The 24,169-nt window shown below is 52.2% G+C and overlaps 1 protein-coding gene across 1 annotated transcript in view; it reads right to left on the bottom strand.

Annotated features, from left to right (window-relative positions):
- Positions 1 to 7,783: 7,783 nt before the first annotated feature.
- The window catches only part of LOC129032991 (mucin-4-like), a 29,528-nt gene continuing 13,142 nt past the window's right edge, over positions 7,784 to 24,169 (bottom strand). The window contains 15 exon segments of the mRNA XM_054480884.1: positions 7,784 to 7,988; positions 8,473 to 8,632; positions 10,643 to 10,866; positions 10,963 to 11,027; positions 12,363 to 12,436; positions 12,914 to 13,093; positions 14,033 to 14,192; positions 17,115 to 17,296; positions 19,112 to 19,249; positions 21,976 to 22,066; positions 22,068 to 22,210; positions 22,467 to 22,511; positions 22,514 to 22,567; positions 23,070 to 23,138; positions 23,141 to 23,236. Of these exon segments, the coding sequence (XP_054336859.1) occupies positions 7,784 to 7,988; positions 8,473 to 8,632; positions 10,643 to 10,866; positions 10,963 to 11,027; positions 12,363 to 12,436; positions 12,914 to 13,093; positions 14,033 to 14,192; positions 17,115 to 17,296; positions 19,112 to 19,249; positions 21,976 to 22,066; positions 22,068 to 22,210; positions 22,467 to 22,511; positions 22,514 to 22,567; positions 23,070 to 23,138; positions 23,141 to 23,236 (1,886 nt within the window).

The following is a 24,169-nucleotide window of genomic DNA, read 5'->3' as shown; positions in this document are numbered from 1 at the left end:
GCTGTCTCTGACTTTGAGTCACATGACAAAGTCCTCATGGAATTGGGATTCCGGCGGCCAGGTGAGGGCGGTCTCACCAGCTGCTTCATGCCTGCAGGCCTCCCCCTTCCTCACAACTGACGGACGGTTGGCTCCCTAGCCGCCCCCTTAGTGCCATGTGTGCTTAATTCTTTTAAAAATTTAAATATATTAATTTTAAAATCATCTTTTAAATAATAAAATTTACTTTTTAGAGCAGTTTTGGGTTTACAGCAAAATTTTCCTGAGTGGAAAATACAGAAAGTTCCCATATACCCCCTGCCACACACGCATATACCTATGCCCAGCCTCCCCCACCACCAACGCCCTGCACCAGGTGGCACATGTGTGACAGTCGATGCGTCCACGTCAACATATCCTCATCAAAGTCCAGAGTTGACAGCGCATTTTTGGCGTTGGATATTCTCCATTCTCTATTCAACAATGTATCGGCTGGCCAGGCGCAGTGGCTCATGCCTGTAATCCCAGCACTTTGGGAGGTCGAGGCGGGTGGATCTCTTGAGATCAGGAGTTCTAGACCAGCCTGGCCAACATGGCGAAAACCCATCTCTACTAAAAATACAAAAATTAGCTGGGTGTGGTGGTGCACACCTGTAATCCCAGCTACACGGAAGGCTGAGGCAGGAGAACCGCTTGAGCCTGGGAGGCGGTGGTTGCAGCGAGTCAAGATCACACCACTGCACTCCATCCTGGGCGACAGAGTGAGACTCAGTCTCAAAAAATAAAATAACATAAATGTTTCTGCCATTGTAGCATCATACAGAAAAATAACTAGTTTCCGTGCCCTAAAAATCCTCTGTGCTTCACTTATTCATCCCCAACCCCTGGCAACCACTGATCTTTTCACTGTCTCCATAGTTTTACCTTTTCCAGAGTGTCATATAATTGCAGTTGTAAGGTAAATAGACTTTTCAGATTGCTTCTTTCACATAGTATATGCATTTAAATTTTCTGTATGTATTTTCATGGCTGTGTAGTTCATTTCATTTTAGCACTGAATAATATTCCCTCGTCTGAATGTACCATAGATTATTTACTCGTTCACCTGCTGAAGGACATCTTGGTTGCTTCCAAGTTTTGGCAATTATGAATAAAGCTGCTATAAATTATGAATAAAGCTGCTATAAACCTCCATGTGCAGGTTTTCATGTGGACAAAAATGTTTTCTGTCCCTTTGGGTAAATACCAAGGAGTGTGATTGCTGGACTGCATAGTAAGAGTATGGTTTAGTTTGGTAAGAAACTGCCAAATTGCGGGCACCTGTGGTTCCAGATACTCAGGAGGCTGAGGCAGGAGAATCACGTGAACCCGGAAGGTGGAGCTTGCAGTGAGCCGAGATCGCGCCACTGCACTCCAGCCTGGGTGACAGAGCCAGACTCCTTCTCCAAAAAAAAAAAAGAAACTGCCGAATTGTCTTCCAAAGTGGTTGTACCATGTTGCCTTCCCACCAGCAATGAAGGAGGGTTCCTGTTGCTCCACATCCTGAACAGCATTTGAAGTTTTCAGTGCTGTGGATTTTGATCATTCTTTTGTTCTTTTTCTTTTGAGACAGGGTCTCACTCCATTGCTCAGGCTGGAGTGAAGGCTGGATCACGGCTCACTGCAGCCTCAACCTCCTGGGCTCAAGCAATCCTGCCACCTCAGCCTCCAGAGTAGCTGGGACCACAGCCACATGCTACCGTGCCCATGTAATTTTTTAATGTTTTGTAGAGATGGGATCTTGCTTTGTTGCCCAGGCTGGTCTCAAACTCCTGGGCTCCAGTGATCCTCCTGCTTCAGCCTCCCAAAGTGCTGGGAGTACAGGTGTGAGTCACAGTGCCTGGCGATTGTGGTCATTCTAACAGGTGTGTATTGAGTACAGGTGTGAGCCACAGTGCCTGGTGATTGTGGTCATTCTAACAGGTGTGTATTGAGTACAGGTGTGAGCCACGGTGCCTGGCGATTGTGGTCATTCTAACAGGTGTGTATTGAGTACAGGTGTGAGCCACGGTGCCTGGTGATTGTGGTCATTCTAACAGGTGTGTATTGAGTACAGGTGTGAGCCACGGTGCCTGGCGATTGTGGTCATTCTAATGGCTGTGTATTGGTTTCGCGTCGTTTGCGGTTCCCTAATGACATATGATGTTGAACATCTTTGTAGATGCTTATGTGCCATGTGAATATCTTCTTTGGGGATATGTATGTTCAGTTTTTTTACCCATTTAAAAAACTGGGTTGTTCATTTTCTTATTGTTGAGTTGTAAGAGTTATTTGTATATTTAATTAATTAATTAATATTATTTTTTGAGACAGAGTCTCACTCTGTTGCCCAGGCTGGCGTGCAGTGGTGCAATCTCAGCTCACTGCAATCTCTGCCTCCTGGGTTCAAGCGATTATCCTGCCTCAGCCTCCTGAGTAGCTGGGATTACAGGCGTCTGCCACCATGCCTGGCTAATTTTTGTATTTTTAGTGGAGACAGGGTTTCACCATGTTGGCCAGGCTGGTCTCCAACGCCTGACCTCAAGTGATCCGCTTACCTCAGCCTCCCAAAGTGCTGGGATTTCAGGTCTGAGCTAGTGCACCCGGCTCTTTGTATATTTTAGATAAAAGTCTTTAATCAGATGGGACTTTTGCAAATATTTTCATTCTCTTGCCATTGCCTTTCACAGAGAAGAAGTTTTTAATGTTAATGAAGTTCAGCTCATCAATTATTTCCTTCATGGATCATGCCCTTGCTATTGTATCTAAAAAGTCATCACCATACTCAAGGTCATTTAGATTTTCTCCTGTGTTATCTTCTGGGAGTCTTACAGTTTTGCATTTTATTGAGGTTTATGATTCATTTTGAGTTTTTATGAAAGGTATAATGTCTGTGTCTAGATTTTTTTTTTTTTTTTTGCTTGTAGATGTCCGGTTGTCCCAGCGTCATTTGTTGAAAACACTATCTCTGCTCCATTGTGTGGCCCCTGCTGCTTTGTCAAAGATCAGTTGACACATTTATACAGGTCTATTAGAAATATTACTTTTAATATTCTGGGCTCTCTATTCTGTTCCATTGATCTATTTTTCATTCTTTTGCCAGTATCATGCTGTTTTCATGACTATAGCTTTAGAGTAAGCCTTGAAGTCAGGTGGTATCAGTCCTCTGACTGTTCTCCATCAATATTGATTTGGCTATTTTGGATCTTTTGCCTCTCCACATAAACTTTAGAGCCAGTTTATCAATATTTACAAATAACTTCCTGGGATTTTGATTAAGATTGTGTTATTATGTAGAATCTGTAGATCAAGTTGGCTATCTTGATCTGCTGCTATCTTGATAATATTGAGAACTGCTATCTTCATATTGAGTCTTCTGGCCTGGTGTGGTGGCTCACACCTATAATCCCAGCATTTCGGGAGCCGAGGTGGGTGGATCACCTGAGGTCAGGAGTTTGAGATCAGCCTGGCCAAAATGCCAAAACCCTATCTCTACTAAAAATAAAAAAAAATTAGCCAGGCGTGGTGGCGGGAGCCTGTAATCCCAGCTACTCATGAGGCTGAGGCAAGAGAATTGCTTGAACCCGGGAGGCTGAGGTTGCAGCGAGCTGAGATGGCACCACTGCACTCCAGCCTGGGTGACAGAGGGAGACTCTGTCTCAAAAAAAAAAAAAAAAAAAAAAGTGAGTCTTCTTGTTCATAAACATAGAATGTCATCCCATTTATGAAGTTCTTTGATATCTTTCATCAGAGTTTTATAGTTTTTCTCATAAAGCTCTTGTATATATTTTGTTACATTTACACCTCAGTATTTCATTTTGGGGGATGCTAATGTAAATGGTAATATGTATTTAATTTTATTATTAGTTTTTCTTTTTTTGTTTCCTGTCTTGCTCAAATGTTTTTAATTCTAAATTCCAGTTGTTCTTTGCTGGCACACACAAAAGCCGTTGACGTTGGGACACTAACCTTATATCATGAAACTTGGCTGAAATTGCTTCTTTGTTCTGGGTTTTTTTCCTTTTGTCAACGCTTAGATTTTTTTACATAGATGATTGTGTCATCTGTGAACAAAGCAGTTTTATTTCTTCCTTTTTATTCTGTATACCTTTTATTTCCCTTTTGTGTCTAGTTGCATTGGCCAAGACCTCCAGCAGGATGTTGAGAATTGATGGTGAGAGGGGACATTCTTGCCTTGTTCCTAATCTTAGGGGAAAGCATCTAGTTTCTCACCATTAAAGATGATGTTAGCTGTAGGTTTTTGTAGATATTCTTTTATTTATTTATTTATTTTTTGTGACAGAGTCTCACTCTGTCACCCAGGCTGGAGTGCAGTGGTGCGATCTTGGCTCACTGCAACCTCTGCCTCCTGGGCTGATTCTCCTGCCTCAGCCTCCCAAGTAGCTGGGACTACAGGTGCCGGCCACCATGCCCAGCTAATTTTTGTATTTTTAGTAGAGATGGGGTTTCACCATGTTGGCCAGGCTGGTCTCGAACTCCTGACCTTGTGATCCACCCGCCTCAGCCTTCCAAAGTGCTGGGATTACAGGCGTCAGCCACCACACCCGGCTAAGTTTTTGTAGATATCCTTTATCAAGTTGAGGAAGTTCCTATTTCTAATTTACTGGGAGTTTTTTTTTTTTTTTTTTTTTTATCATGAGCAGGGTTGGATTTTGTCAAATGCTTTTCCTGTGTCCACTGATATGATCATGTGATTTTTCTCTTTTTTTTTTTTTTTTTTTTTGAGACAGAGTCTCGCTCTGTCACCCAGGCTGGAGTGCAGTGGCATGATCTCGGCTCACTGCAATCTCCACCTCCTGGGTTCACACCATTCTCCTGCCTCAGCTTCCCGAGTAGCTGGGACTACAGGCGCCCGCCACCACGCCCAGCTAATTTTTTGTGTTTTTAGTAGAGACGGAGTTTCACCGTGTTAGCCAGGATGGTCTCGATCTCCTGACCTCGTGAACCGCTCGCCTCGGCCTCCCAAAGTGCTGGGATTACAGGCATGAGCCACCGCGCCCAGCCAATCATGTGATTTTTCTTCTCTAGCCTGTTGATGTAACGGATTGCATTAGCTGATTTTTGAATATTGAACCAGTCTTGCATACCTGGGATAAATCTCCGTTGGTCATGGCCTATAATTCTTTTTACATATTGTTGAACTGTATTTGCTAATATTTTGTTGGTAATTTTTGCATCTATGTGAAAGATATTGGTCTATAGTCATCTTGTAATGTCTTTGTCTAGTTTTGGCATTAGGGTGACAGTGACAAATGACTTAGGAAGTATTCCTCCTGCTTCTATCTTCTGGAAAAGATTGCAGAAAATAGATATTATTTCCCCTTAAATATTTGTTAAAATTCACCAGCGAACTCATCTGTGCTGTATGCTCTCTTGATAAATGAATGCTGTGACTACAGTTTTGTATGGAGACTTCATTACATTTCACTTTGGGGTGTATGAGGGTAAAGCTACAGCTTTGTACATAGGAGAGTGGCTTCACCTATTGGGAGAAGTCATTCTCCATGTAAGTTTGGAGTCTGCTCAGATCAAAGACTGTGAAGGTTAATACTGAGTGTCAACTTGATTGGACTGAAGGATGCAACGTATTGTTCCTGGGTGTCTCTCTGTGAGGGTGTTGGCAACGGAGACTAATATTTGAATCAGTGGACTGGGAGAGGCAGACTCACTCTCAGTCTGGGTAGACACAATCTAATCAGCTGCCAGCGTAGCCAGAATAAAGCAGGCAGAGGAATGTGGAAGGATTACACTGGCTAAGACTTCCAGCCTTCATCTTTCTCTTGTGCTGGATGCTTCCTGCCCTCGAACGTCGGACTTCCAGTTCTTCAGCTTTTGGACTCTTGGATTTACACTGGTGGTTTGTCAGGGGCTCTTGGGCCTTCGGCCACAGACTTAAGGCTGCACTGTCGGCTTCCCTACTTTTGAGATCTTGGGACTCAGACTAGCTTCCCTGCTTCTCAGCTTGCAGACAGCCTATTGTGGACCTCACCTTGTGATCGTGTGAGTTGATACTCCTTCATAAACTCCCCTTTATACATACATCTATCCTGTTAGTCCTGACCCTCTAGGGAACCCTAATTCAAAGATTATATATATATATATATATATATATATATTTTTTTTTTTTGAGACAGAGTCTTGCTCTGTTGCCCAGGCTGGAGTGCAGTGGCACAATCTCAGCTCACTGCAACCTCCGCCTCCTGGGTTGAAGAGATTCTCCTGCCTCAGCCTCCTGAGCAGCTGGGATTACAGGCATGTGCCATCATGCCCAGCAAATTTTTGTATTTTAGTAGAGACAGGGTTTCACTATGTTGGCCAGGCTGGTCTCAAACTCCTGGCCTCAAGTGATCTGCCCGCCTCGGCCTCCCAAAGTGTTGGGATTACAGGCGTGAGCCACCGTGCCCAACCAAAGATATTCCTTTGGGAGCTTCCTTCAGCAGCACTTACCCACCCGCAGGAATGAGCTTGAACACCTGCTTTGCACCATGTGACCTCCTTTCTGACCCATGACTGCATTTTATTGGACCAGGCATAAACAACTGATGTAAATTGGACCAGTCAGATTCTCTCTTCAGGGATTTGGGATTTAGAACTAAGAGGCAGCTACCTAGTTTCTGCATAAAGTTGGAATTGAGATTTTCTAGACACAGGAATTGTGGACCAATTGTGTTGGAGTTATTACACCAGATAGGTGTAAAAGTCCTGCCTGCTGAGAGGATTATGTGGAAGCTGATCAGGTTGCTGGGGACAAGTGGAGGCAGGGTAGAGGTGAAGGGCTGTGGGATGGAGAACCTCAGAAGACTCCATCCGGGGTCCAGGAAAGGACAGAGAAGGTATATTAGGGATCGGGTCCTCCAGATCTAAGGGTGGGGTGATGGCAGGTTTCTTGAGTTGGTCCCTGGAATTGGAGCTGAAATGGTTTAATACCTCTTCCATGAAACACAGGTGGTGGGGACAGCCACCAGACAGAAAAACACACTGTACATTGATCCTTTTATGACTTTTGTGAAATTGATGGACAGGCAGGCAGGGAGGGGTCCTGGGAGAGAGTCTGGGAGAGAGTCTGGGGCACTCCATCTTAGGGTATCTCTTTCGCTTTCCTCCTTAGCGGGCGAAGCTTTGGCCTGTGCTGGGGTGGGGGAAGAAGAAGGTGATGTGGAGCATGAAGCAAGGTTGGGGTGCAGCAGCTGAGGGTTTCCAGCATGGGTAACCGCGCTGATTAGGACTGGATCCAGCTGCCCCTACTGCTCCACCGCCTGCCCAGCACTTAACCTCCACACACTGTGCCCTCTGATGGTTGGGAGAAGCCTGTGCCCAGCTCTTCGGCCACCAGAAGAAAATCAGGAATGGAATTCCTGGTTTTGACAAAAGGTCAGAGAGACTTTATTTAAATAGAGTTTAATTTGAAGTAAACCAGAGAGTTTTGTGTGCAGAAGCATTTTGCTTAACTTAGGGCCATCACCACATTATGAACTCTTGTGTGTGTGTGTGTGTATGCACGCGCGCGTGCACAGGCTAGTGTCCTTCTGTGGGTGTGTCTGCGTAAGGACCCATCCATGCATGTTTGATCTTTATGGCCTCCCCTGTGCACCTGCGCCTGTGGATAAGGTATAGTCTTGTCTTGATTCCCGGTATTCATTCTCCTTGAAGAATCCTGACAGCCTTCAGTCCCCTTCCCTTTTCCAGTCTCCCAAAAGCAATGGCGCCTTAAGTGTGTGGTGAGGATGAGGTGGGTCTTGAGGTAACCTAGGCCACAGCTGTCCCTTCAAGGCAAGGCCTCAGCTGAGTTCAGGAAATAGGAGAACCTGGCCCTGGAGCAACCCCAGAAACGCAGGACCACGAACGTCCCGACCCCCAGCAGCAAGAGGCCGCCCAGGGCCCCAAAGAAGATGCCGAAGAACGCGTCGAGTTTCATGCTCAGGTGCTCACAGTGCTCGCCCCAGGCCGTGTAGATGGAGAAGGACACACAGCTGGGGACCGAGAGAGAGACAGGTGGTCAGAGGCGGGAGCTCAGCCTCCCAGCCCCTTCTCTTCTGCTGGGGAAAAAGAGGTTCTGTAGGAGAGGCTGGGCTCGCCCCACTCTCCGGAGAGACTGAGTCAGCCCTGAGGCCGTGCTGAAGTGAGACCACTGGGCAAAGGAGGCACGTGTGGGCTTTAAAAACATGGGCCTGGGCCGGCGCGGGGGCTCACGCCTGTAATCCCAGCACATTGAGAGGCTGAGGCGGGCGGATCACTTGAGGTCAGGGGTTCGAGACCAGACTGGCCAACATGGTGAAACCCCATCTCTACTAAAAATACAAAATTATCCAGGTGTGGTGGTGCGCACCTGTAGTCCCAGCTACTAGGGAGGTGAGGCAGAATAGCTTGAACCTGGGAGGTGGAGGTTGCAGTGGGCCGAGATTGCAACACTGCACTCCAGCCTGGGGGACAGAGCAAGACTCCGTCTCAAAAAACCAAAAACCTTGTGTGAGTTCAGCTGCACGTGCAGTCAGCTGCACCTGGGCAGCAAGGATGCCGGCCACAGGTGCGCAGTCACACCCCCGGGCCCGGCCCCGGCCCCGGGCCCGGCCCCGGCCAACGCATTTGAAGTAAGCCTTCAGCGTGCTCACGTTCACTGTCGGGAAGGACACAGATTAACACAGAAAGCAACTGATGAATACTAAATCAATACCTTTTCAGCCACGAATTCCTTTTCGGGTGTTTATCCTGAGAAATAATTAAAGAAGTGCACAGATACGTATGTCCCTGGACATTCAGATCAGCGTGGTGGATAACAGTAACGTTTCAGAAGTGGGGTCTGGTTAAGTAAACTACTGCACATACTTACCAAGGGATGGTGGTTCCTATGGAAAAAGTTTCCTAGGGAAAAAGGTTCCTATGGAAAAAGTTTCCTACGGAAAAAGGTTCCTATGGGAAAAGGTTCCTATGGAAAAAAGTTTCCTATAGAAAATGCTTTCCTGAAGAGCACATGCTTTGAGGGTGGCCAGACCTGGGTGGAAACTGAAACTCTACTAGTAACTAGATGTGGAATTCAGGGAACATTCCTTCACTCTTTCAGCTTCAGTTTCCTTATCTTTAAAAGGAAATGATCATAATAGCACTTATGCTGCTGTGAGATCTAAATGAGATAATGTGTCCACAGTACTCAGTACACTGCCTGACACACAGTAAGCACTCAAAGAATGGTAATGATTATTATAATGTATTTTAAAATGTGACACTATATTCAAACATACCATTATAATATGTCGAATGGGAATATGGACACAATATATGAGACAATCTCTTCACAATTGTTTAACGAGCAGGTTATCCAACATTATGAATGATTTGATCCTTCAATAAAAAATGGATGTATGAAGGTTTCTAGGCATAAGAGAAAGTTCAGAAGGATATGTACGAAATATTGTTGTCTCTCTGGGGGTTGGGATTACAGGGTTTTTTCCTCTTTTCTTTTTGTTAAGTTTGTGTTTCCTAAAGTTTCTGCAATAAGCATATGATGCTTGTATAATAAAAATTATAGGTTTTCCTTAATTGCATAGTCAGGGCTTGCCTCCCTGCACCTCCTACCCCAACTCCCCAACATACAGTAGTTCTGAGGGATTTCACTCACTGCTCCGGGAGAGAGCTGGCTTAGCCTGGATTCTGGGAGAAGCTCTTGCTTGGTCCCAGACCCAAGTAAAACAGCAGTTTCTGTTGTGTTTGAGGCGGCCCCTGCCCTGTTCTCTGCCCTATACAGAAAATAGGATGTGTTATTCCTTTGTTTCTCTGACAAGCTTGCCAACTTATTCCTGTTCCGGGAGAACCAGGGGCTGTCAGCACTGAAAGGGGGCTCAGAAATCCCATCTCATTTTCAGATGGGGGTGCTGAGGCCTAGCCTGGGGAAGGTGCTTGGGGGTGTTGAGGCCTGGCCTGGCCTGGGGAAGGTGCTTGGAGGTGTTGAGGCCTGGCCTGGGGAAGGTGCTTGGGGGTGTTGAGGCCTGGCCTGGCCTGGCCTGGGGAAGGTGCTAGGGGGTGTTGAGGCCTGGCCTGGCCTGGGGAAGGTGGTGGGGGGTATTGAGGCCTGGCCTGGCCTAGGGAAGGTGCTTGGGGGCGTTGAGGCCTGGCCTGGGGAAGGTGGTGGGGGGTGTTGAGGCCTGGCCTGGGGAAGGTGCTGGGGGGTGTTGAGGCCTGGCCTGGCCTGGGGAAGGTGCTTGCACAGGGTGACATCATTTCAGGGAGTAGTTGCCTCTGTCCCTGGCTAGTCTCCAGTCTCCAGCTTCAAATCCTCCCGCTGGAGGGCAGAGACGATGGGGGTGTCCCTGTGTATGTTTAAGTGCAATGGCATTTTAAGAAAACTATTAGCAATTTTATGAAAATAAACTGCTGCTGTTTTATTAGCAGCCATAGTCAGCAAGTACCCTGGCTGGGTACTTGCTCCGTGAAGCTGTGTACATGACTGCCTTAGCAGTGCTGGCTGCTCCTGCTCTTGAATCTAACAAGCAGCTGGATAAAATGTTCACATTTTCGCTCAAAACCAAACAAACAGAAAAACTGAATTAGCTTGTTTGTGTGGGCTGAAGCACCTCTGTTTACCCGCCCCCCGCAGTGACCCCCATAGTGTCCCCGGAATGGACGGACTCACGGGCTGTCACATCGCGCACGTCTTCCCTGGAGATGGGCTGGAAGACCACGTCGTTCCTGGGCTCCTCACTCCTCCATGGAACGTGGTATAAGAACGCCTCCACCACCGCGGCCAGCAGCTGGTTGTTCAGGAAGTCGATGACGGGGCCCCGAGGACGGTACTGGAACTCCGAGATGACCATCCACTGTTGAATGGGGCTTCCCGAGGCCGGTGCTGGGGAATTACTGTGTGGGAGGGCGACGGTGAGGGGGCCTGGGGGGCTAGGGGGCGGGGGATGAGGAAGAGGATCTGGGGGCTCAGGGGGACACAGTCCCACTTACATTCGTTTCACTTCGCTGTTGCGGAGAAAGGCCCGCATGTCCAGGGTCCCCAGTCTGTATGCCACCTAGGCCAGACGATGGCAGATGGGGGTGGGGGTGAGGCCTCATCCAGAGGGGAGACCCCCTCCCACCTTGATGGGTGTATTCATCCCTGTTTCCTCCTGGAACGGGAGCCCCAGGACCCCAGCACCTTCCTCACCCGTCTCTGCACCCTCGCAGTCCAGCCTAGCGCAGTGACTGTCATGGGTCCTTGCTTAATAATGTTTGTTGAGAGTGAAGGGTTTTCCATTCTGTCCCCCTCCTTGGCCTCATATGACGAGCGGAGACTCTGCCATGAATGGCCCCTGCCTTGCCTCTGACGCGTGACTCATGACCTCCTCCCCAGTATATTGAACACGGGTTGTTTAGACCTAGGAGATGGTCAGGGGCTGGGGGTGTCAAGGTGACTTAGGTGGAGTCTAAACTCAAAGAGCGCATTGTCTGGCGCAGGTGAGAAATGTCAACAGATTTTACCGTGTGGAGTGTGGAGTGTAGTGGGGAGTGGGGAGTGGGGAGTGGGGAGTGGGGAGTGGGGAGTGGGGAGTGGGGAGTGGAGTATGGTGTGGGGAGTGGAGTGTGGAGTGTGGAGTGTAGTGTGGAGTGGGGAGTGGGGAGTGGGGAGTGGGGAGTGGGGAGTGGGGAGTGGAGTGTGGGGAGTGGAGTGTGGAGTGGGGAGTGGAGTGTGGAGTGGGGAGTAGAGTGGAGTGGGGAGTTGGGAGTGAGGAGTGGGGAGTGCTAGGCTTGCAGTAGTAAAATAATCATCATGTTTGAATACCTGTGTGTCAGGCACTGGACTAAATGCTTGACACACGTTCTCATTTAAACGGTGATACGGCCTGTTGACTCAGGTGCTATGATTGTCCCCGTGTTTACAGATGACCTGTTATATGATGTGTCTAGTTAGCACACCTGCTCCAGTGAGGGGCAGAGCAGGGATTCTGATTCTGAGTGTGCAGGGTTCTAGAGCCCCAACCACTCAGCAGTTGTGCCACTTTGCCTGTGACTGAGGTATGGCATGGCAGCCAAGAAGAGGGAGCTGCCCGTTCCCTCTGGGAAGTCAGGGAAGACTCCCTGGAGGTGAAATGTCCTTTAGTTTCTTTCAGATCATAACCAAGATGCTTAGAGGTCTCGGCTGGGGTGACTTGGCACCCTGGCCTCTGCTTATGATGAGTTGAGGTTTCTGTCCCGGGCCTTCCTCACTTCCTAATGCCCTGCACCTCCCATGGGGCAAGAGGCTCCGGCCTCCTCTGGCAGTTGAATCCAGATGGATGACAAGACGAAGGCCGCACAGTGATGGTTCCGCCCTCGCCTGAACCCGCCAAGCGCCCCCTCCCACCCAGAGCTCGGCCTGCAGCACTGACCGAGGCGTTGACCTCTGCCATGGAGGCATTTTCCTCTTCACTGAGCAGGAGCTGGATGACTCTTAAGGGAAGTTCTGGAGATGGGAGAAGCAAATGTATCATCACCCCACGGTTTACCCAGACTTACCCAAAAGTCTGTCGGGCCAGCCCAGGCCGACTGCTCCATTCCAGTGACAGAAGGTCACTGAAGAAACCGGGAGAAGTGGCCCTCAGCCTACATTCCACCCTGACAGAAGGTCGCTGAACAAGCCGGGAGAAGTGGCCCTCACCCTAGCGCTCACTCCACTATGCTCTGGGCCTCCCCGACGCTCATCTCACTGAGCCAGCTGTGAGGTCTCTGCCTCCGTCCTTCCTCCATAGGCCACACAGGCCCGTGGTCCTTGCCGTGACAGCTTTCCACAGCCCGCACCTTACACCATCCCAGAGAAATCTGGAGCTCTGTCCTGTGACCCCAGAGCTTCCTCATCTTCCCCAAAGGTGGGCGGAGTGCGGGGGTGAGAGTGCGGGGCCCAGGCGGGGTGGGGGGTGAGAGGGCGGGGCCCAGGCGGTACCTAGGTGGACAGTTGGACTGAAGTTGTTCCCAGCCAGGAAGCAGCGGCTGTCGGTGAAGGCCGGGGGACAGGTGCACGTGGGCTTACAGCCCAGAGTCTGGGAGATGTAGCAGTGGCCTTGATTGTAGCAGCAATTCACAGGGCAGGACTGGTTCCGACACAGGAAAGAGCTCCCCACAGCTGCAGAGTGAGTAGGGAGGTCAGCAGCAGCGCGCTGGGCAGCAGAGGGACAGCCCAGCCTGTGGAAACCCGCTCCGGGACAGGCTTTCTTTCCCCCAGTGTTCCGCTTCGGGCCACTCGGAACCCCAAACCATCCTTCCTCCCTTTTCCAGGCGTTTCTCTGCAGGACAACCCCTTTCCCCGACCAGGCAGGTATTCTTCCACTTCTGGGGAGGGACTGGAGTGTTTCTCAGACCCTCTGCTTCAGAAAGGACCCGAAGGCTGGCAGAGGGGGGCCCCCAATCGGCTTTCCTCACACCCTCCCCTCTCATGTCCATCTCCTTTTCTGCCTTTATAAAAGCTGCGGTTCTACCCACTCTGGCCTCAGCTCTGAAGGCACAGCGATCTGTAGGTTTTATTTGGGTGCCTTAGGGGGCTTGGTAAAGGCCTCGCTGTGCTCTCCCTCATCAGGCTCTGGCGGCTCAGAGTGGGAGGAACAGAAGGCTGGGAGGACTGAAAGGGAAAATCAGGCACCTTTGCTGCCGGATCCCCACGCCAGCCCCTCCAAACGTCCTGACTCGTGAGATGCAGAGATCCCGGGCCTCGCGTCTCTGAAGATCCCCAGGGATCCCGAGGACCCAGCTTGCCTGGTTCCCTGGCGGCTGCTGAAGTCTCCTCCCCAAACCATCTTCAGTCTTTCGCCGGGGGCTTCCCCTGTCAATGCCTCAGGGATGCCCAGCCCCGTCCCCTCCCCTATGCCTGTACAACCTCTTCTCCTTCAGCCCCACACCATCCACCACCCCCTTTCCAGGCCTGCCTAGATTTCCCATACCTGCCTAGATTGAGCATTCTAAAGATCTGCTGGAAAAAGGAGAGAAATGGTTTGCCTTTGGCTATCTACACCCTTGAGCTATCAGCTGCTCCCAGAAGCGCCTGCTCCAGGCCCTGTTCCCAGCTCACCCGCACAGTGCAGCCCATCCCCAGTCAGGTTTGGAGGGCAGGCCTCGCAGCCCTTCCCAGGAACGCAGTGGACACTCGGGAAGCACGGCTCCTCACAGGCATCCTCGGTGCGCTCACAGTAGCGGCCGAAGGTGCCCCCGTCACACTTGCAGCCAGCCACCTGGAGGAGGGTTGCTGATCACGGGCGGCCAGGAGACCAAACTGGGAAGGGCTTCTGGGTGTTTCTGACTGACCCCTTTGGCCTGAGAACCCGTGGACCCTGAGTCATGTCTTAGCCCCACCAGCACCTGCTAAGCACCTTCCTGATCAGGCCGTGGGGCAGCAAGGCCCTGCCTAGAGCCACACGGTAGTCCTGCCCAGTTGGCCTCCCTGGGTCATTGTTTACCCTAACCCCCTGCCTGGCCCTGCACCAGGATCTCAGCCTCTTCCCTCTCACACTCTAGCTCTCTGCCTGAAATCCTTTCTAGAGTAAGATGGGGGATGCATGAATGATTGAAGCATTAATAAATGAATGAATGTATCCATGTATATATGTATGTATCCATGTATGTATCCATATGTGTATGTATCCATGTATGTATCTATGTGTGTATGTATTCATGTATGTATATGTGTATCCATGTATGTATCATGTATGTATCCATATGTGTATGTATCCATGTATATGTGTATCCATGTGTGTATGTATCCATGTATGTATCCATATGTGTATGTATCCATGTATGTATCCATGTATGTATTCATGTATGTATATGTGTATCCATGTATGTATGATGTATGTATCATGTATGTATCCATATGTGTATGCATCCATGTGTATATGTATCCATGTATGTCCTATTGCTTGACAACTGGATTCCTTATTTATTTTGAGACAGGGTCCCACTCTGTTGCCCAGGCTGGAGTGCAATGTCTTGATCTTGGCTCACTGAAAACTCCACCTCCCAGGTTCAAGCCATCCTCCCACCTCAGCCTCCTGAGGAGCTGGGACTACAGGCATGCACTACCACGCCCACTCATTTTTGTATTTTTCTTCTGCTTTTTTTTTTTTTTTCCTAATGAGACAGTCTCGTTCTGTTTCCCAGGCTGCAGTGCAGTGTCTCGATCTCGGCTCATTGCAATGTCCCCCTCCCAAGTTAAAGCAGTTCTTGTGCCTCAGCCTCCCAAATAGTTGAGATTACAGGCATATGCCACCACGCCCAGCTAATTTTTTGATTTTTAGTAGAGACAGGGTCTTGCCATATTGCCCAGGCTGGTCTCAAAGTTCTGAGCTCAAGCAATCTGCCTGCCTCAGGCTCCTATGTGGCCTGCAAACTGGATTTCATATAAGCTGAAATTGACCTCCCTTGCTGACTCCCAAACCAAGAAGACAGAGCCTCCCTGCTGAGCACTGTGAGAAAACGCAGCAGCCAGAACAACAGCTTAGCAAAGGCTGCAGTTCCGAGACCTCACCAAGCTCCCTGCGCTCCCCTTTCTAACTCCCTTACTGAAGCGACTCAGGGAATCTCCCTAAAATGGAATCCTCTAACACTTGCTACTCCCAAGAGTGGATATTTGGGGATCTATGGAATAGCATATTGATTTCAATCTCTCTTTTTCCCATTGTGTATTTTATCCTTTTCTACCCCCTACCCCACCAACCATCCCTACCTCTATCCCTTTCAAGTACCCATTCTCTGCTCATGCTTCAGAAGGATGTGTGTGTGTGTCTGTGTGTGCGTGTGTGTGTGTGTGTAAGTGGTGAAGGAGGTAGTTTTGTTTTGCCAGATAAACACTTTCCTTTCTGGCTCTTCCTTTACAACCAAAAATAAAAATAAAAAAGCAGATAGGACAAGAGTCGTGGAATTAGGCCAAGTATCTTGGCTAGAAACATGGAGAAGTAGTTTCTCCAAACTGGAAAAGATGTTTCTTTTAGCTGGAAGGAGATAGTAAAAGAGAAAGCAAAGGGGCTTGGAGGTGTCAAGATAGAGGGACCCACAGCTCTCTTCCCAGCACCGTGATGATGACGTCCTAGGGAGAAATGGCTGTGGGGTGCTTCTAGGCAGACGGGACTGTAAGCGGCCTCAGAAAAGGTGTCCTGTGTTTGAGCAAGGCATAGAAGCAGCAGTGCCTCTCCCTGGGTCTGAAGGGGAAGTGGGGCGGAGCTGTGATGGAAACTGTGTGGACCCAGGCCCAGGGACCCGTGACCACCTTCCACCTCTCACCGCAGGGCCCTGTGGGGCGGAGCTGTGATGGAAACTGTGTGGACCCAGGCCCAGGGACCCGTGACCACCTTCCACCCCACACCGCAGGGCCCTCTGCTGGGCTTCGCCGCAGAGCTGTGGAACTGGGAACCACTGGGCGCTGTGAGAAAGACAGAGGTGGAAGTTTCCTGCCAACCTGGCAGAAGGGGAGGTGGGAGATAAAAATCCAGTTGAACTATAAGCAATAAAGAAAGATTCTTTCCTCTTTCCTTCCTTCCTTTCTTTTTCTTTCTTCTTTCTTTCTTTTTCTCCAATATACTTTCTCTCTCTCTCTCTCTCCCTCCATCTCTCTCTCTCCCTCCCTCTCTCTCTGTCCCTCCCTCTCTCTCTCCCTCCCTCTCTCTCTCCTTTCCTTTCCCTCCTTCTTTCTTTCCTTTCTTTTCTTTCTTTTTGAGATGGAATCTCGCTCTGCTGCCCAGGCTGGAGTGCAGTGGTGCGATCTTGGCTCACTGTAACCTCCTCCTCCCGGGTGCAAGCGATTTTCCTGCCTCAGCCTCCCGAGTAGCTGGGACTACAGGCACCCGCCACTACGCCCAGCTAATTTTTGTATTTTTAGTAGAGATGGGGTTTCACCATGTTGGTCAGGATGGTCTTGATCTCCTGACCTTGTGATCTGCCTGCCTCAGCCTCCAAAAGTGCTGAGATTAAAGGCGTGAGGCACCGCACCCGGCCAGAAAGTTCTCTTTCTTCCCATGTGAGTTTATGGCCTGAGACTGGAATCTGCTCCACCCACCTCCCAACACAGACACACCCAAGACAGGCAGAATCACAGCATCCATTCCACTCCCATTTCCTCTCCCCTCGGCACAGAAACTCCTCACGCGCCTCCCAACACTCACCTCCAGGGAGGAGTTGCCTACCCTGCTGGTCTGGTTGTACAAACACTGGCTCTCTGCATTGCAATGGCAGACCACGGTCCTGGGCTGGAGTGCAGAGGCCAAGCCAATCTTGGCACTTCTTGCTAGAATCTCCAGAGTGAATGGCTCCAGCGACTTGGGTGTCCACAGCAACGTCCCATTCTCTGCCCCGGGGAAGATGAGAATGTGGAGAGCTGGGAGACTCCTCAGCTCTGTGGTCTGATGCATCCTTATCTAACACCCTGATTGCTGATACGGGGCTTCCCCCACCCCTCTCAGGCCATCTTCCCCCCTCTCCAGACAAATCTCATTGTCATTTCCTTTGAGCAAGGCTGGTATCGGGGGTGATCCTGGTCACGCTCCCAGCTGGAAGGAGGTGGCACCAGTCCAACATACTGATTGTAGCGGGGAATGCCACAGAGGGGAAAGCAGTTTCCTCCTGAAGAAACCCCAAAGGGCAGCCCTGGCTGGGCTCACACCAGGATGGGACATCCTGGGGGATGGAGGATCAAGGCCAGAATCCTCCAGACACCTCCTCAGGCTGCGCTGCCGGCCAAACTGGCTTCACTCTCACAGCAGCCCCATCCTTTGCCCTGATTTCTCACCCACCCCCCACTTCCTGGACCTTTCCCAGACACCCCCTTCAGACACCAGACTGTAGTGAAACACTACTACATATCTTCTGATCAAATTTATATTTTTCAAGAAAATAAGAAAGTCTCCTTAAAACAGCAGATTGAAAGGAAGTGACAGAGAATAGACGAACGTAATTTCCAGACCATCGTCCTTCAGGGGTAGGGCCCGTGGAGAAGAAAACCTCTCAATGCCATTGTCTCGCACCTGGGAGGACGCACGTGGGGCAAAAGGGATGCAGGCAAAGCAGTCCCTTCTGAGACACGGGGAGAAGGAACATCAGGCAGAGAGGCAAAGAGAACGCAGAATATGCCCCCTGGGGCTTTGATTTAGCCAAGAACAGTCACCCGCAGAATTAGTGCTGGCAACAGACAGAAAGTGGCATCCCTTTGATGCCCTTGGACCCTTTGAATTAGTGCTGGCAACAGACGAAAGCAGCATCCCTTGTGCTTGGACCCTTTGGCCCTGATCGTGGATGTAGGGCTCAGGGTCTCTAACACCTTTACGGAGAGGGAGCGATGGCACTTTACTGGGTCCTAGCCCAGGAAACCAGACAAGGAGAGACACGGCTAGGTAAACATGGTTACCAGACAAAAAGAGCAAGAAAGGTACCAAACAAAAGTATTTTTTATATTTCTTTAAATCTTGTCCTACATTAGATCCTTCCTTTAATAGATATAAAAATGTTGTAAATTGGTCATTTTAAACGTTGCACTTGATTATTCTAATAATTTGGTGAATGCATAATGACTAAAGATGACTGTATATGATCAGATTGAGATTAAATGATCTTCGAATCTTTTTTTTTTTTTTTTTGAGACAGAGTCTCGCTCTGTCACCAGGCTGAAGTGCAGTGATGTGATCTCAGCTCACTGCAACATCTGCCTCCTGGGTTCAAGTGATTCTCCTGCCTCAGTCTCCTGAGTAGCTGGGATTACAGGCATGCACCACCATGCCTGGCTATTTTTTTGTATTTTTAGTAGAGACGGGGTTTCACCATGTTGGCCAGACTGGTCTCAAACTCCTGACCTCAGGTGATCCTCCTGCCTCGGCCTCCCAAAGCACTGGGATGACAGGTGTGAGCCACCGTGCCCAGCCTTGAATCAGTTCTATGTGCCCAGAGTCACTCTAGCTATCTGGCCAAACTGCCATAAGCCCGTCACTACTACTTACTGGGGGGCACCTATTTGAGTTACAGGTATCGCTCCTCGGAAATACCGGTCCTGGATATTCAAATGAAAGAGTGACGGCAAGTGTTGCTGGGTACAGCAATGCAGAATTTCCCAAAGTTTGACTCTGACCTCATCCCCTACCCACCTCCCCACTCCCCAGCCAAATATTCTTACCAAAGAGTTTAAAGTCGGTGCAGCTGTCTCTGAGCGTGAAGGTGGCATCCTCAGCATTGCTGGTGTACTGAATCAGCGTGGTCTGCCCCTTGTAGGCTTCAACCACACGACCACCATTGATGGAGGGCGGGTACTGATCTGAAACACAAAGAGGGAATGGGAGTTCCAAGGCAGGACAGTCTCCTGCTTTATCAGCCTCCTCTCTTTCTCAACTCTAATATGTATGAGGCATTCCCAGGACTGTGACCCACCTCTGGAAGAAGGAGTTATTCTGTGTACCTGCTCTTGACTGACGCACAGCAGGCTGGGACTGTACTGCCCACCTAGCCAAATCTTTAGCCTCTTTCTCTCCCCCAACCTCCTCAAAAAGAGCTCCTTTCAGATTCTTTCCTGGACACGGTGCTATGCTGGGTATGACAAAAAGTGAATTAGAGAGCAGATTTGTTTAGACCATTACAGGGTTCTACCTTTGGCAAAGGGCTGAAAACCTGAAGGGTGCTGGGTGTCTCATGTCTGTAATCCCAGCACTTTGGGAGGCCGAGGCTGGCGGATAACCTGAGGTCCGGAGTTCGAGACCAGCCTGACCAACATGGTGAAAACCTGTCTCTACTAAAAATACAAAATTAGTCAGGAATGGTGGCGGGTGCCTGTAATCTCAGCTACTCAGGAGGCTGAAGCAGAAGAATCGCTTGAACCCGGGAGGCAGATGAGCCAAGGCTGCGATGAGCCAAGATCGCGTCACTGCACTCCAGCCTGGGCAACAAGAGCGAAACTCCGTCAAAACACACACACACACACACACACACACACACACACACACAAAACCTGGAGGGTCACATCTAAACGGACATTACATTTGTCCAGAAATAGAGAGGGAGTGAAACCTCTTCACGGGTCTGTTTCTCGGAGCCCTGCCATTTCCATTTCATAGTTGCTTCACGCATTCGTTCAGTCAGTCATTTAACAAATATTTATGGAGTTAAGTGGCTGGCACTGTTCCGGGTGGTGAGGATACAGTCATGAACAAATAATAAAAAAGATACCTGTGAAAATTATAAAATAGGTTGAGTAATTATAAATGCTAAGGAGAAAAAAATAAAGTAGAGAAGGCAAACACGAAGTGTGGGTGAATGTGACATTTTAGACAGGGCGGCCAAGAGAGGCTTCGCCGAGGAGGGTTCATTGGAATGAAGACGTAAAGGAGGTGAGGGGCAAGCATGTGGCTGTCCAGGGAAGGAAGGGTATTCCAGGCAAGAGAACAGCATGTGTGAAGCCTGGGAGCTGAGCACACCTGGCGTGTTTGAAGAACACAGAGGAGCCTGCGGGGCTGGAGTGGAGGGGGCTGGAAAGTCGTCCAGCACTAGGATGGAGTGGAGGGGGCTGGGAAGGCGTCCAGCACTAGGATGGAGTGGAGGGGGCTGGGAAGGGGTCCAGCACTACGATGCATTGGAGGGGGCTGGGAAGGGGTCCAGCACTAGGATGGAGTGGAGGGAGCTGGGAAGGCGTCCAGCACTAGGATGGAGTGGAGGGGGCTGGGAAGGGGTCCAGCACTAGGATGGAGTGCAGGAGGCTGGGAAGGCGTCCAGCACTAGGATGGAGTGGAGGGGGCTGGGAAGGGGTCCAGCACTAAGATGGAGTGGAGGGGGCTGGGAAGGGGTCCAGCACTAGGATGGAGTGGAGGGGGCTGGGAAGGCGTCCAGCACTAGGATGGAGTGGAGGGGGCTGGGAAGGCGTCCAGCACTAGGATGGAGTGGAGGGGACTGGGAAGGGGTCCAGCACTAGGATGGAGTGGAGGGAGCTGGGAAGGCGTCCAGCACTAGGATGGAGTGGAGGGGGCTGGGAAGGGGTCCAGCACTAGGATGGAGTGCAGGGGGCTGGGAAAGGGTCCAGCACTAGGATGGAGTGGAGGGGGCTGGGAAGGCGTCCAGCACTAGGATGGAGTGCAGGAGGCTGGGAAGGGGTCCAGCACTAGGATGGAGTGCAGGGGGCTGGGAAGGGGTCCAGCACTAGGATGGAGTGCAGGGAGCTGGGAAGGCGTCCAGCACTAGGATGGAGTGGAGGGGGCTGGGAAGGGGTCCAGCACTAGGATGGAGTGGAGGGAGCTGGGAAAGCGTCCAGCACTAGGATGGAGGGGAGGGGGCTGGGAAGGGGTCCAGCACTAGGATGGAGTGGAGGGGGCTGGGAAGGGGTCCAGCACTAGGATGGAGTGGAGGGAGCTGGGAAAGCGTCCAGCACTAGGATGGAGGGGAGGGGGCTGGGAAGGGGTCCAGCACTAGGATGGAGTGGAGGGGGCTGGGAAGGGGTCCAGCACTAGGATGGAGTGCAGGGGGCTGGGAAGGCGTCCAGCACTAGGATGGAGTGGAGGGGGCTGGGAAGGCGTCCAGCACTAGGATGGAGTGGAGGGGGCTGGGAAGGCGTCCAGCACTAGGATGGAGTGGAGGGGACTAGGAAGGCGTCCAGCACTAGGATGGAGTGGAGGGGGCTGGGAAGGGGTCCAGCACTAGGATGGAGTGGAGGGGGCTGGGAAGGCGTCCAGCACTAGGATGGAGTGGAGGGGGCTGGGAAGGGGTCCAGCACTAGGATAGAGGGGGCTGGGAAGGGGTCCAGCACTAGGATGGAGTGCAGGAGGCTGGGAAGGGGTCCAGCACTGGGAGAAGAGCTCTGAGAAGCTGAACTGGGCCGAAGGCCACTGCAAGGATGGAGAGAGCCGGGAAAGTCACTGAAGGGTTTGGGCAGAGGAATAACAGGAGTGAAAGAATCTGCTCAATGAAAGCAGATGCACAGGGAAAAGCAGGGCCAGGCAAGGGCAGCTCCTCATCTGCTCCCGACTCTGAAAAGGCCCCCCGGGGCCTCGGGCCACTTACTGAGGGTGGCGTTCACCTGCTCGTATTTTTTACTGACTTCCCTCGTGTGACGTCCGATGCTTGGGTTGCGCAGGGCCAGGGTGTCATAGATGGCATGAGCTGTCTCCGTCACAGCTGGAGATCAAATCTTCAGCCCAGGAGCTGTTTTTTTGCAGTTGTGAGTAGAAAACAGGGGTGAAGTTGGAAGGCAGCTGGTCATTCCTCTTGCCAAGGAGGCCTGTCCCGTCGATCTGCCGTGTAACACACAGAGCGCGATGGTACCAGGCATGGCACTCAGCCTTATTCCATTTGTGTCCACCTCTACCCCTCACTTTATATGGTTTGGAGCGGGGCGGTGGGAGTGCAGGGCCAGAGCGGTTTCCAGCTTCTGAGTCTGGAAATGCCTGCTGCAGGGAGAGAGGACACTCCACATCCCCCATTCTCTCCTCCAGGTAGAGAGAGGCAGGTGGGCTGGTGGTGGGGGGGACAGCCCCGAGGGGGCCCAGACTCACAGGTCATTCCATAGTGGAAAAGCATCTCCTCAGGGCTCCCTGGGGAATGGTGGAGCCATTGGGCATCCTGAAGTCGTCCTCCGGATTGTTATTCCAGACCCCTGAGGGACAGAGTGGGAGGTTGGCCACCCTGGGCACGCGGCTGTCCCCTTCCTGGGGAGCATCCGGCGGACTCAGTGGGGAGAAGCCAGGGCCTGGCAGCCTCTGCTCTTGCACCTGCTGTCCGGCCTCCAGGGGAGCTGGGAGGACGGGCCCTCACACCCTGCCCGTCTGCCTGCGGGAGGGGCGGCAGGAAACGCGGGCAGCGATGGAGGAGGGCGGGAGGGTGTGGGAAGCAAGAGGAAAGGGAGAAAGGATGGCTGTGCCCCCCGCCTCCCCGGAGCCCACCCCTGATGCTCCCTTAGAGCGGGAGGAGGACAGGAAGGGAGCCTCGGGGGAGGCTGGAGAAGCCCCTCCGCTCCCGGCCTGCTCTGTGCCCGGAGGGTTCTGCTCCAAGGAGGTGGAGAAAGGGAGGCCGAGCAGGGCTGCCCGGGCCGCCGGCGTGGGAGTCCGAGCTCCGGTTGGCTCCGCGGAGCCTCAGAGGCAGGTCCGAGCCGCCCTCACCCAGGAGACCCTCCGTGCGGTTCTGGTACTCGGGCGGGAGGCTGGCGGAGGCGTGGAGGATGTTGGAGACGCGATCACCGAGACGGTGGCCCAGCCGTCGAAGCTGGCCGAGACCACGGAGCCGTTGCGGCCCAGAAGGACTCCGGTGGCGTTGAACGTCTCCTGGCCTGGAGCATCCGGAGGCAGCGGAGAGGAAGCCAGGTCGGCACCACGGCCCTCACCAAACCCGCGCCCTGCCTGGCCCGCACCACCCCATCCCCACACCCCCCACCCCCTCCCCACCTCCCCGCCCCCCACCCCCTCCCCACCTCCCCGCCCCCCACCCCCTCCCCCCACCTCCCCGCCCCCTCCCCACCCCTCCCCCCCACCTCCCTGCCTCCTCTCCACCCCTCCCCCCCACCTCCCCACCTTCCCCCACCTCCCCACCTTCCCCCACCTCCGCCCCTACCTCCCCGCCCCCTCCCCCACCTCCCCACCCCGTCCCCCACCTCCACGCCCCCTTCCCACCCCCTCCCCCCACCTCCCCACCCTCCCCCACCTTCCCCCACCTCCCCCTCCCCCCACCTCCCCCGCCCCCTCCCCACTCCCTCCCCCCACCTCCCCGCCCCCCACCTTCCCCCACCTCCCCGCCCCCACCTTCCCCCACCTCCCCGCCCCCACCTTCCCCCACCTCCCCGCCCCCCACCCCTACCTCCCCTCCCCCTCCTCCCCTCCCCCTCCCCCACCTCCCCACCCTCCCCACCTTCCCCCACCTCCCCGCCCCCACCCCCTCCCCCTCCCCTACCTCCCCACCCCTCCCCCACCTCTCCGCCCTCCTCCCCACCCCCACCCCCCACCCTCCCCACCTTCCCCCATCTCCCCGCCCCCCCACCTCTCCACCCCCTCCCCCACCCCCCACCCCCGCCTTCCACCCCCACCCCCCATCCCCCACCCCACCCCCGGGGCTGAAGCCGGGAGGGATCCGCACTGGAGGCAGAGAAGAGGCCGGCAAGCTGCAGGCCCCGCTGGGGGGAAAGAGGCTGCACGCTCTTGGCCCTGCACCGCCACGCACTGGGGCCTGCACCGCAACGCGCTCGGCCCTGCACCGCCACGCACGGGGC

This window comes from Pongo pygmaeus, chromosome 2, assembly GCF_028885625.2.
Source record: "Pongo pygmaeus isolate AG05252 chromosome 2, NHGRI_mPonPyg2-v2.0_pri, whole genome shotgun sequence".
In the NCBI taxonomy this organism is placed as follows: domain Eukaryota; kingdom Metazoa; phylum Chordata; class Mammalia; order Primates; family Hominidae; genus Pongo; species Pongo pygmaeus.
The sequence above is the reverse complement of the archived record's forward strand: the minus strand, read 5'-3'. Positions and strand labels throughout refer to the sequence as shown.